The sequence below is a fragment of the Motacilla alba genome, chromosome 5 (genome assembly GCF_015832195.1).
Source record: "Motacilla alba alba isolate MOTALB_02 chromosome 5, Motacilla_alba_V1.0_pri, whole genome shotgun sequence".
Taxonomy (NCBI): Eukaryota; Metazoa; Chordata; class Aves; order Passeriformes; family Motacillidae; genus Motacilla; species Motacilla alba.
The window spans coordinates 15088292-15102317 of NC_052020.1; the positions used below are offsets into that span (position 1 = coordinate 15088292).

The 14026-nt window shown below is 37.2% G+C and overlaps 1 protein-coding gene across 4 annotated transcripts in view; it reads right to left on the bottom strand.

Annotated features, from left to right (window-relative positions):
• The window catches only part of KCNQ1 (potassium voltage-gated channel subfamily Q member 1), a 334477-nt gene that overhangs the window by 239211 nt on the left and 81240 nt on the right, over positions 1–14026 (bottom strand). For all 4 annotated transcript variants that reach the window (XM_038139094.1, XM_038139097.1, XM_038139095.1 and 1 more), the window contains exons 4-8: positions 12218–12296; positions 11190–11286; positions 10526–10666; positions 3522–3632; positions 942–1037 (exon numbers count right to left, since the gene is read on the bottom strand). In XM_038139094.1, coding sequence (XP_037995022.1) covers positions 942–1037; positions 3522–3632; positions 10526–10666; positions 11190–11286; positions 12218–12296 — 524 coding nt within the window. The remainder of the gene's footprint in view (positions 1–941; positions 1038–3521; positions 3633–10525; positions 10667–11189; positions 11287–12217; positions 12297–14026) is intronic.

Consider the following 14026-nt stretch of genomic DNA (forward strand, 5'->3'; position numbering starts at 1 on the left):
ACCAGGACCTTTTTCACATTAACTCTGGGACTGTTTAGTTTCAAGCATAAACTTTACAGTTAGCTACTGTTTCCATAAAGATCCTGACCTGGAAACCCACACTCACTCATGAAGCTAGAGAAGTAAGTCATATGAGAAAGAAAAAATGATATGGTGTACATTGAGTTTCTTTTTAAATTTGATCTCTGTGCTTCTAAAGCTACGTGCAGGTACTGAGTAGAGGGAGGAAAAGCTGGAAAAACCTAGAATGAAACCATGTTAATACTTCTCCAGGGTGCAATGCTGGCTGCAATGAAGTAAAGGATAAAATCTCTTTAACCATACCGATACTGAACTGCAATTGCATTTATAAGAGGGGGATCAATATTTTCCTGCCTGTCAGTTATTCTACACAAAAAGACTGATTTGATTTTAAAGAATCCCAGTGGTTTCCAGACACCTATTCTAGAGCTGAAAAGTCCAAACAACATTTTCCTATTTAAGATTCTGACATATTTCTCCTAAATTTGAGATTTTTAAGAATTTAGTTGTACCAACTGAAGCATATTTGACATTTGTCTTTACAAGCAACAATGTATTTTTTAAAAGCATAATTCTACATGAAACTTCCTCTTTGTTTTATGCTTATTACAATAACCATAACATTTCACAACACTTTCCCCACGTAAATTGTTTAATAATTACAGGATAACTTTCAGTTTTGATTTTAACCAGCTAAATTAAACAGTTTACACTGATTTGGGAGTGCACTTTTCTGCTCATTAGTTTACATTAAAGAGTGGATTTTAAAAACTTGCATCTGTAACTTCTGTACAATTTTTTGATGGGAATCAGAGAGGGAAAAATTGCCAACAGCTCGAGGGGAAAAAAAAAAAAACGCAACAAAAAACCTACTATAAATGGAAAGAAATGACAGTATGCAATATGCAAGAACTCAGTACCTGTATGAGTGAGGCAGCAGCTGGAATCTGACGGTTGAAATGCTTCTGTCTTTGTTTCTGTTGTACCTTTAGGGCAAAGCCTGAACCAAGAATTCCCTGTGGAAAGAAAAACAACCCTTTTTTTCCCTTTTTTTAGTTTCTTTAAGAGTGGAGGGAAAGAGCCACACATAAAATTGCCAAATTATGTTGTGCTAATAAACTTCTATTCAGCATCATAAAACCCAACTAATTATTTCGAGGAAATGACTTAATACAGTAAAATTTTTAGTCTCAGTTATTACTTGCTGAGGCCAACTGTGAATGCTATCATGCCCTGATGCAAAGCCTGGACTCAGACCCAAAAAAGGAAACAGAAATGACATTTCATACCCTCTAAAAGTCTCACAAAGGCTTGTGGAGGGGAATGACAGAATAGGGGAAAAAAAAAAAATCAACCTGATGGGCTTAACTACATCTTTAGAAGAAATAAAGCTTTGGCAGGGCATGATGTAAGCCACTAGACTTTTTAACTGTGGTATGGTAATTTCTATGTCCATATGTTAATCCCTGGTGGGAGTGAGGAAACAGGACGAAGATGACAAAAAGACATATTTCAAAGTGGTGAACTGAGCTGAACACAAAGTCATCTAATTCACTCTCAGGACAAGGGACACGGACTAATGGCAGTGGACTGCGTGAAATCTGAACTAGACTCCAAATGCAGTATAGATATGAAGTCCAAATTTAAGTAAAGAGCAAAGCCATTTATGTAGTCATTTGCACAGGTATAGGCATATTTAACACAAGCTTTAGTAACAGGTGAAAAAGAAATCTTTTATAAATCAGCTTACATGATTACACCTACTCAAGAAAAGCAGAGTTCTTTTTCTACACATAGTAGAAGGCATCAGAGCAGCCAGGGATCTTGGCTCAACCTCTAAGAACTCTATTAATCATTAAATATTTTGAAAGGAACATGAAATGCCCTTCCTATTATGTTCATTTTGTAAAGATCAAAGACATGATGATGCTCAAACACCACATATTTGGGAAATGAGGGATCATTGCCAGATCCAAAACCCACACCAGTTGCATTTAGCCACAACAATCACTTTTGACTATGATCTCAGCCAGATCCTCTTACTTAAAGCACCAACAAGAAAGCCTGCAAGAGAGCTTCAAACCCCAAATTCCCCCTTGGGCCAACCAACAAGAACAACTTCACTCAGTAAGGAAAATCCCACTAATAAAGGGGTGATTGGTGTTGTTCTACTTAAACAAAGATTAGGGAAATCTGACAGGTAATAATAAAATATGGCTACAAAGGCACGGCTGCTACACAATCGTTTATAAAGCATTTTTGTGTCATTTTAGACCGATTTTAAAAAACCAACGAACCAAAACAAAACACAAACAGAACACCCCACCACCAACACTCTTCAGTCAAAAAAGTAGGTTTTGGCATTTTCCATACCGATCGTTTCACTTATCTGATTTCTCTTCCAAAATAAAAGTGGAAGAGATTAGAATGAGGAGGGGGGGAAGCATATGGTTTAAAGGCAAACTGATGCTGGAGAATTAGAAAACTTCATTATCCTCTTCTATAAAACATTATGTACTTTTAAAGTAGGCACCTAATTTTAAAAGGTCACTGGAGTTTTAGTAGCTACTATTTCATGCTGTAAAGAACTTTTGTGATGCTACTAGCATAAAGGTATTCTAATCTATTCTGTACCATCCCCACCACTTCTTCATTAGAACTACAAAAACATCAGCAAACACGACTGCTTGTGTCCCTGAACTGAAAAAATAAACAGGTAAACAGAACGCTTCAGGTGGCACAAACATTTTAACAGCAAAGTTCAGGAGTCTGGCTAAATTTTGGAAAACATACCCTTAGCTATCTGGCACTGAATATTTGGATTTTCAAACTGAAGTCCAAGTTTTGCTGATTTTGAATTTACCCTTGGAAATGAAGTACCTTGTTTCTTGTTTGAAAGCACTCAGGAACCTGTTTTCAGTGCAAACAAAGTGCCATAACAGCTTTAAAAGGTCACTTCTAGGTCACTTTTGAAAACATGACTTCTGCCATGGACAGATATTAATTCTGTGAAGAACTGCATCAGTGTCTCTGGCTGCTGATTGCTGTCTTTCTGCCAGTGACATTTTTGGAAGCTTTTCTAGATGAAGGATGTACATGAGAATTCTCCAGTTCACTTTGAACCTAATCAGTTGAGTAAACTATGAGTGAATGCCTTAAAAAACACAAAACATCACTAAGTCATCACTAAGAAGTAATTAGAAATAATTTCCTTCACTCTTCTGAGATAGGCTGGGAAAATTACATGGAATTAAATACCTCTTCCTCAAATACAAATCCTTCTCAAATCTAGTGTTGCATACAAAAACCTCTACATATTTATTTAGCTACTTCTAGAAGCTCTTTTTTTTTCTACAAGCTACATAAATTTCAGCTACAATACAGAAGCTTAATACAGAGCTTACACAAAACCAGGTTAAATGAAAGAGTGAAGAATCAATAACAGAAGTTCTCTCTAATGAATCAACATCAAATTGTTGCAAAAGTACATGATAACCTACCGCAGGCAGTGCAAAAAATGAGATTGCAAACACTGAAAAACAAGATGCAATTGTCTTTCCTATCCAGGTCTGTGGCACTTTATCTCCATAGCCAATAGTTGTAACAGTCACCTGCAAAGAGAAATAAAGAGGGCATTACAGCAAGTATTAACAAGGCACTTTGGGCTTGTTGCTCTCTCTTCATTTCTTTCTTTATTTCAAAGCATTAGCTGCATTCCTAACTCTCCCACTGTCAGCCCGTGCGACACTAATGAAGGTTAACTCTTCCTTCCAGGTTTGCTTCCCCACCTAATACTGAACGGAAAACCATACAGGAAACGGAGTTACAACAAAATACACATTTAAAATCTTGCTAAGTAAAACCATCAATTTAAATCTTCATGGCTGAGGCAACTGGACAGCATATGAAGTTACTGGGATAGGGGTTGCCTGCCCACGTCACACACTTTCCTTAGGGAAAGGCTGCCAACAGTTCTGAGCTGTGATTTGGTTGACGGGCAGGAGATGTTTGCCGAGAATGCTGCATGGAAAGAGACATGCACACTGTAAGCAGGCACTGAGACTGCGGTCAGGCATGAAGCGCTCTAGAGATAACACTGGTATAAATAGCAAGAGAGGCTGAACATTTTCCATGTAGTAAAGACCCTGAAACAGTCCAATGAATCACCAATTCATATAAAACACTGAGAGCAGGAACAGATAATTTAAAGCACGCATGCAGGAAACATCTGTTGAGCTTGCCTTTCAGAACACAGAAGTAAAGATTGCCACCACAGTGATGTAGCATAACAAGGCTTAATAAGTCATTATTTTCATGAGCTCAAGGAAAGAACCTATTTGTTTGAAGCAGAAGGATACATTTGGCATCTGAGAGCAATTTAAATTCACCTATGGCACCAGCTATTTCTGAATTTGTAAGTTAGAGATATTTTTATCTGCGACTTCGAGGAAGGCTAACCAAATCACAGCATGGAAAACCACATGGAGCCCTCAAGCAGCTGAAGCACAGCTCAGTTGTTGGCTGGTCAGACTCTCTTCTGACCCTGCGGGCTCAGGGACACAGATGTTGGTCCCACAGTCACACACACAGGCCATCCTCACCTTGTCCTGAACTTGCCCACCCTCTAAGCAAAGTCACTGGGTGCAAGTCAAACACAGGACAAAAGGGGCAGCTTGAGGGGGTGATGGTCGTTGCAAGTTTCTTGCCGGTTGCTGATACTCAAAACATTCATGTATTAGTTTTTAATTTTTAATACACATTTTTAAAACGTGGCCTTTTTCCAAAACCCTTTCATACCCCATAGAAGCACTGAAAGGGTTAGTTAACTAACCAAGCACCTCTGCCTGTATTCCTGAAATTGTTATTAAAATTCTAACTTAATTCAGGACCTGACAAGGGAAGGAAGCGTGATGTTATCTCCTTATCTACATAGGAAGGTGGCTTCAAAAAATAAAATTCTAAAGCCCAATTACAATTTCACTTTCAAAAATATGGAATTAAAAAAGGAAATATAATTATGGGAAAAATTATGGCCTCCAATGCCTTCTTACAGAGAAGATGATGAGAGAAAATAATGGTTTTTGCTTCTGGTTCTTTTAAAAAAAATAAATCCTTGTAAGTGAAAAATGTTATCAACTCTTTTGTGTTACTGTACTAAAATCATGCTGAAATACACACATTAACTAGAAATGTGAAAAGAAATAGGTGCTTCTGAGCTGACCAAAGTATAACTGAAGAAGAATTCATATACATCTAAGTATTTTTGTCTCCCCTTTCCCACCACATCCCTGCTCCTTCCTTCTGAATTGCTTTATATGAATCATCAGTAACACAAAAAAAGTATTTTCTGTGATGGCTGTCTAGGAGGATTTTTTTTTTAAAAAAAAACATTTTGGGTTGCAAATCAAAGTCTGAAGTTAACTTTTTCCTCTGCCCTCGTAACTCTAAACCATCTACAAATGAATTGTATTCTGAAAGTGCATTTTCTTTTTTTCCCCAAAATATATGCTGTTGAAATCTTACATGCCAAGTTTCTGCCCTAAGTCATTTTTTACAGCTGGATTAAAACTCCCTAAAGAGCACAATACTAATTTTACAGTTGTAAAAGAGGATATTATAATGGAAATAATGACTCAACTTCTACACTAGCATAGTAAACATGTTGGCATAATGAAATTAAATTGATACAAGAGCTCACACACTGAATTTCATTGAAAAGCCTGTAAAACAATTTCTTTAATTAGGAACAAAATCATATTCATCCACTGACTATTTTAGAACTTTGATCTGATGAACATCACCACAGATTTAGGCATTAAGACTAATGTTGTTCCCATTACATATGAATCAAAAGTCTGAAGGGGGGAATATGAAGCAAAAACCCACCCTGAAAGAAGAAATAGTAATTTTCACCAGCACTGAGTAGGGAAAGGATTTTATTTTAGGCTATACCAGGCCAAAGTGAGCACAGGAAAAGAATCAATTAAGTAAGGATGTTCTGTCTATGAAATCCTTGCTGCGTACCTGGGAAAATCTGGATAGTAAACAGCTCTGAAATGTAAAAATCTCTAGTTGTAACAATATCTACATTTGTACTTTGCAGGTAACAATTTTAAAAGGTTTCTTCACATCTACCCCATAAGAGTTCCTTGCCTGAGAACAAAATGTAGTTGGAAGCACTCATGGAGTTAAAGCTCAGAGATGAGAAGGCAGCTGCAAAAAGAAGGGATGCCTTGCAAAAAGCATTTAAAAATATCTTCATATTTCAACCCTGCTCCAACAATTCCTAAACTAAACCACTTACCCACAAAAAATCCAAATACCTAATCCCCAAAATCAGAATTTTTTTTTTGAAAAGGATGTCACAAGTGTATAGTTGGTACACTTGACTTATAAACCACATAGAAACTAAAAATGACATGTTCCCTTCTGTCAAACACTGAAGTCAGTGTTCAGCTCTCTACAGCCTTTTTAATTGAGAAGAGGGGCAAAAAGGGCTCTGAATAACACAAGATCAGTGGGATCACTTTTCATGAAGCTATTTTTTAAATTTTATGTCTAACTATTTTATAAATTAAGTCAGATTACTTTTAATTTAGCAGAAGTTTTATGCGTGTGCAGTTTTGAGTGGTATTTCCTTTAACTTTTCAGCAAAGTTTTCCCCCCAGCTTTGATTTTCAATTTACATTTAGCACATACTGATGGGCTTTAATAAACAGGACATTGTTCTGTGTATGCTTAGGAGTAAGCACACTTGTAGATGTTCTGTTGAATTTGGTCCTTAGTGAAAAAGCCTATCTTCTAAACTGTAATAATTAAAGGAACAAGAAATCCTCAAAAAAGATGTTATTTGCAGAAAATTGCTTGCTTTAATTCAAAGCAAAAGCCACAGAGAAATATCCATGCATGGGTTTGTGCAATAATTGCTTTTGGAAATAGTGCTCATGATCAAAGAGACTGTTAGCACAGTTTTTCTGAGGCATGTTTGTTCCAAAGTGAAGGTTGGAAATTGTGTGTTTATTCAGGGAATATCAAAAGTAGAGCTCCTCTCAGTTGCTCTGAGATGGGATTGAAATGAATGCTGAAGGAGAGAGGGAGGGGGAGAAAAAAACAACAACAAAACAAAAACCCACGAGCAAACACTAAGACCCACAAAACCCCCAGAGACAGAGAGCAGGTGATGCTTTCTGAAGGTGGTCATCTCTGACAGATTCAATGAGAAAATTTATCCTATTTTTTAAAGTATCTGGTTTTTATATTTTATTTTGAATGTTTTCCTGGTTTTATTGGTCTTGAATTCATATAAGGTCTTTAAAGCTGTCAGTCTGGACAGCACAGACAATATAGACTAATTTTGAATAATGGCACTGGGGAACTGAAAGATGCACCACATCGCATTTATTTTACTTGCTAAAACTAAAGCTGTTTTTGAAGGATGTACAGAGATCCTGCCAGTGGCAGAATTTATACAGCTTGCACCACATTCAAAAGCAGCAATAATACAGACAACTCTTTATGCCAGAAGGTAACCTTAGGTTTCTTCAAGAAGCCCATAACTGACATGGCAAATAGCTACAGTCCAGAGTTCTCAAGGAAATTCAAATAAAGCCCAGGAGGCCAATTTAAATATGAAAATGGAAAAGCAATATAGACTTATAAATAACAACAATGACAATGAAGAACATTTAATTACAAGTTATGCACCCTAGGGGTGTGCCTACAGTCAGCAAAGCACAGCAATATGGAAGTACCCAGCTCCAGATGCAGTTCAGTTGTGGTAACACAGACCTTTTATATGGTTTACTTCAGCTATACTACATATTCTGTTACTGTTTCCCAAAGGACTTGTTTAGCAGTACACACACAGACTGAGATAACAAAAAAGCACAGTGCTGGAGAGTGAGACAAGGCGTGTGAAAACACTGTCAAGGACTTTTTGAAGCATTCTCTACTATGTCAGGTAAGTGCACTTTCAGAGAAGAGAGATCACTTATTTATGATGGTGTCTGAGACAGGAGCTGTGAATTATCCTCTTCTGCAGGGTCAGGTTTTCATCGACCAGAATTTGTGGTGTTTAAGCAACTTAAAAAATTCTGGCTAAACCTAACTGAAACTTTCAAGATCTAACACTTGAGGAGGCTTTTTTATCAGTTTGAGACCTTTATTAGGAAGAATCCTTGTGACTTCCCAGCTATTCACAGAACCATAGAATGGTCTGGGTTGGAAGAAACCTTCAGGACCACCTAATTCCAACCCCCTGCCATGGGCAGGGACACCTTCCACTAGACCAGGCTGCTCAGAGCCCCATCCAACCTGGCCTTGAACACTTCCAGGGATGGGACATCCACAGTTTCTGTGGGCTAACTTCTCTGTCCCAACTTTATGGGTTTTTTTCCTAGCAGAAAGAATGAAGAATATTACACGATCAAGAAATCAGAAATGGATGGACCTGAAGCCATGTCAGTTTTTTCTTAGCAGTTAGTGGAAGTGTGTTAGAGCGGAATAAGGACACCTAATTCTACTTTTTATATTAAAGAAATTATATTATGTGTTCATTGAATGCAGTCTCACACTTCATGTGGCATGCTGCAACACAATGGAAGCTATAACAGAGAAAAAATATTATCATAATTAAATGTATTGATTAAATAAGTTTATTGTAATTAGGAAGACAAAATAACTGGCATGCCTATTAACTGAACAGTAATTCCCTGAAAGGAGAATATTTGAATATCCTGACAGATCGTTTTGCTTCTATGGGAGGTTTTACTGTATTTTCAGTAAGCCAATCTGGTCTGTCACATACTCAGTTTTTAATGGCAACGCCAATGACAGCATGTGTTTTTAAATGCAGCTACATCTGCCACTGTTAATTACTGAGTCATCTGACCAATGTAGTGGAAAATAAAAATGCCATAATGACATGAAAGCACTGAAAAAAGCTACCTGACGGAAAGCCACTTTCTTGTGCTACCCAGCAAGTCTTCTGGTCCTAAGAAAGCCTGTATTTAGCCATGGCAGACAGCAAGAAGAAAGAATTCTACAGCAGATCATAGCAGCAAAACAATACAACAAAACAAAACCTGTTGTATTCAAAAAGGGCTACAGATGCATTTCGGCACCAGCAGACATGCAGTGGATTTGCTCATCAATGGCTCTTTCCTTCCTGAAACAGCAAGTGATGGTTTGAAAAGACTATATAAGCACACACACACAGAGGTTTATTAAAAATATTTCTTAATATACACTCTTAAATATGTACATATATTTTATTAGTGAAATGGAGGTGTTAGTCCTATCACTCCTCTACAGAGGACTTATTATTTAGTATTATTTTTAACAAAAAAAAAAAGAGAAACAATGCCTTTTGATTTAAAGCAGCAAAGAAAAAGCTCTAGAAGACTGGCACATTTGAAAGTGCAAGTATGTTATCAGTGATGCCTATGCATTTCAAAGATCTGTAGCACTTACTGATGACAGTTTGTTTGATTAAGCTAATAGAATTAAAGCAGATTTTAAAAAGCCATTGCTTGAAAGCTAATGAAAAGCAAAAATACCTTCCAAAAAGTACCTTTCTTTCAACTGCAATAGGAAGCAGAAATGAGAAAAATTACAGACAGGAAATCCCAGAACAAAATTGCCAACCTAGTATTTGTATATCATGTGAGAACGAAAGAAGGAATATTTACTAGCAGAAGCAAAAAAATTAAAATGTTTATGAAAATATAATCCCAGAATAAAGCTGCCACACCAGTAAGTGCACATAATAAACAGAAAGAGAACTGTCATTAGTTAATACCAATAAAGGAGAACTTTACTACCAGAACTAAAGATACATCTACAACAAAGTTGTGGCAGCACCTTGGAAAAAGCTGAGAAATCTCTAAACAAGGCGGTTACAATATAGCACAGACAAACACCGTGTAAAGACACTAAGTGGCTCCCGAAGCAATATAACCACCTTAGAAGAGTCCTGTGCCTGGGTTTCCTATCTATCTTAGATGCTTCTTGCTCCAGAATCAGTCCATTCTGAATAAACTGGGAATTACAGTCACAGGTCAAATTGCAAAACACAGATAACTGTTTTAAGGAAAAAAACCCCAACCCAATAAAAAGATGGACAAAGAAAACCTAAACACTATCCCCTTCTCAAAAAAACTAGCCGTGATTTAGCAAGACTCTTACCATCTTAGACATTTGAACACTGCCGTGACAAAGGCAGCAAGAAATAATCACTGTACCAGTAGGGAAGACACGATAAAGAAACAGAACATTTGTTTCTACATTTTTTAATGTAATGTGATCACTTTAGATCACATAAGACTGTAAACACCACATAATATTACTGATCTTCTATAGTATTTTTGTAGGGTCATGGAATTACAAAAGCAGAAAGTGTATTGAAGCAGTAAGAAGCTGTTTCAATGTGCTTTTTCTTACTCCATGCTTGCTTGAATTTTACTCCACATTGGACAGTATTAACATGTGAAATTGCCATACTTACTACTCCCCACCACAGGGCATCTGCATAGCTGCCAAACTCTGTTTCTCCGGAATCATTTACAGCATCTTTCTCAGCCAGGTACACAAAATAAGAGGAAAAAATCAGGCCCAGAAATCCAATGTAGAGTGTAGTTATCAGTTCCTGCAAAGAGAATCAAAATAATGGCTTTATGATCTCATTACAACACCTAAATTTCCTAACACTGATGGGTTATAAAGGATAACTGGAAGTGGTATCTTTAATTTCAGCAATTAAAAAATATTGACACTTACTGTTGACTATGCAAATTAACAAAAATCCACTAGGATCCACAGACAACACAGAGTCAAAACAAGCTCGTCACACAGGACTCTTTAACCTTCTGGCCACCAAAACGTTTTGAAACAGTGCCAGATTCAAAATAACTCTGGAATTTACATACATATTTTAGGAAATATTAGGGCTAGTTTTCAGAAGTCTCCTTTCCTGTTGTTGAGTCCAACTACAAGTCAAAATTTGCCAAAGTGGCAGTGAACATAAGGCAGAACAACCACGCTTGGTTAAAATAAGCGACTACCTGCCTCCACAGGTATAAGTGATAGCAGCAGCAGGGCTGAATGCATTCTGTTCTTAATATAGAAGCTTTGGCATCAGCTGTGCTATTCCTCAGACTGCCCAAACTCACCTGTCTGTGTATGAACACCACTGATCCCAGCAGCCTCCAGGTACCGCCCTGACGGTCAACGTGCAGCATCCGTAAGATCTGCAGGAAACGGATGCCCCTGGAACACGATTTTCAAATTAATGAAGAGACCAAACACACAAGAGGAAAAGCAGAGGTGGAAAAAGGAACTCTGGCTTCCAAAGGACCATTTTAAGAGACACAGAGTATTTTATATTAGACTTAGTAGCCTGTGTCTTTTCACCCCACTCACCCATCTTTCTTCTTGTTTGTTATGAAGACAGTCTGGGGAGATTGTCCAAGGGAAGAAATGACCTTTGTACAGATGGCTAGTAAGGATAACTCAAGGATTCAGGAATTTTGGACACAAACTGTAAATGCTCTGGAAATCATTCATCAATTCATATTTGACGTGCTCACCAGGATAGAAAACAAAATATGGAACCAGCTAACGGAAGATCTGATTTCCTTATCTTTGAGGAATTTCATAGGCAATTTGAACCAGACAGTCCAATAATATTTTAAAATATTCTTTTTATGGGAGTCACTGAAACCCTGGAGCATGGCTGCAGCTAGTGTGAATAGCAAACTGCCACCCAATTCATCCAAGAAAACCAAGTGGTGTGACCTTCCTGAGCACAAGGTGGATTCAGTCCATCAGAAACTCACAACCACAGACATTTTGTAAAGAGGCATCTTGAAGATGTCAGAGATATGAAGCATCAAAGAGCTGCTATAAAACTGAGCTAAGAAACTAAACCAGGCTTTGGGTAGAACCCACCTAGCAGGGGAAAGGAGGAAGGAGAATAAGCTTCCCTATCCCCACTAACCATAAAAGTGTTATGACAAAATTTTATCTCCCCTACACTTTATAGGGCCACCCATACATGATCAGTGATCTGCTGTATTACATGACACTGGGCACTGACTCATTTTCTCCTGCAAGAATTGAAAGAGGAGGCAAATTAAAACAAAAGAAGAAACGCCACCTTGCACAGATAGCACTACTCTCTTTTATTGCATATAATTACCTGATAGCAGAGGTTGCAAAGACTTGACCTTTAGAGCCCACACAAAGAACTATCATGGAAGCAACAACTACAATTAAATCTGGAAAATAAAAGTCAATTGAACAAAATTAATTAGCAGCATCTTGCAATACTTCCGCAAGACTACTAGAACCAAAGACCATATTACTTTAACAAGTTGAACAGTTACTCCTACTTAATATTTTTGTTTATATATCAAGAGATCTCAATTGTGGCAGGTAAAAAAAAATTCCATCATGTGATATCATGGAAAGGTTGTACTGAGATGGGTCCAAGCTGGGCACAGTCTAGATGAATTAGGAGTTACTGTCAAGCAGCCTGGTATCCTTATTAGCTTTAACCCAGGTGGAATTTCAGCAGTTTTCCATCTATTCTCTCTTCTCCAATTCTTATTTTCTCTTCTGTGCTTAGACAGGATTTTAATTGAAAGAGATTCTGAGGTTTATTTCATATATAAGAAAATTGCCTTGCTATCATTTCATCTGTCCAGGTCTAAAAGGGAGTGAAAATTGAAATTAGGGTATGAGTCTAATTTAGTTTAAGTCAGTCAGTACTGTACTCTAAATCTACGTGCCTCAGGCCTAGTAAATTTTGGAAAGAAACTCCTTATTTTGAAGAATTAAATAGTTCTTGATCCATATCTGGGACAGCGGAACTACATTTTGCTTTCCAAACTCATCTAATTTGGATGATGTTTCAGAAAGTTTAGTATTCTAGCACTTGAGAGAAATGGATTGTGGCCAGAGGGCAAAGATGGAGTCAAAGTCTTTTTATAGCTGCAGTCACACCTGAGATGCAGTTGCTATTTACATATATAAATATATATACACACACACATATATATGCATACATAGATATATAGACATGCATTATATATATATATATATATGGATGCACACAGGAGCTAAATCAATTTTATAATTGTAAAAATAACCAGGTACAAAATTTTGTAATTTACATTAGACAATACTGTAGATAGTGTATGGAAAGCTGTGTTCTGTACTCAACAGCATATAATGTTTCTGAGTAATGGAAAATGTCACAGAACAAGAATTACTATTCTTCCATAACAATACTCCTCTTCCAATGTCTGATCTATTGATTCCATTTATATTTCAAGTACTTAACTACAGGGAAAGGGTCTTTACACAGTTCATTCAATGCTGGCTAAGAAAATACAGACTGATTTTGAATTACGTTTCTTTTGGCGAAACTGTTAAATTAATGACAAGCATTCTAAAAAAAACGATTGGTGACATATATGGAATATTTGGATGTAATTTCCAAGAACCCTTAAGTCGTTTTAGGAAGCCAATTGAATCCCAAGGGAATTGAGGTGTCCAGCTCCAAATGCATCACTGAAAACCGTATTTTAATTCAACTGATACACAAAGCAACTGCAGCGCATCTATTGCGCTCCACCATGTGACACACAGCTCAATTAGAGGGCAAAATAAACTCATAATGATCTAGTCAAATGGCTGCTAAGGGGAGAAAAAAAGGCTGTTCAGTATCTTTGAAAAAATATATTTGTAGCTCTTGTACAGTTTCTGGGACCCTCAGGAGACAGGACTACAGCCAAGACTTATCCCTGGCAGAGCTTAAGATCACTTCTGAAAAGAAAACACTCTGCTCTTCTGGAAAAACAAACCGAGCTCCATTTGTTCTCAAAAGACAGTGCCATGAGTTCCTGAAAGGAAATTCAGATCTACATTCACACTAATGACAAGAACTCCCGCTCTAACTTGGCTTCAACTGCTACAGAAGTTCAACTTCTAAAAGCCTTTAGGG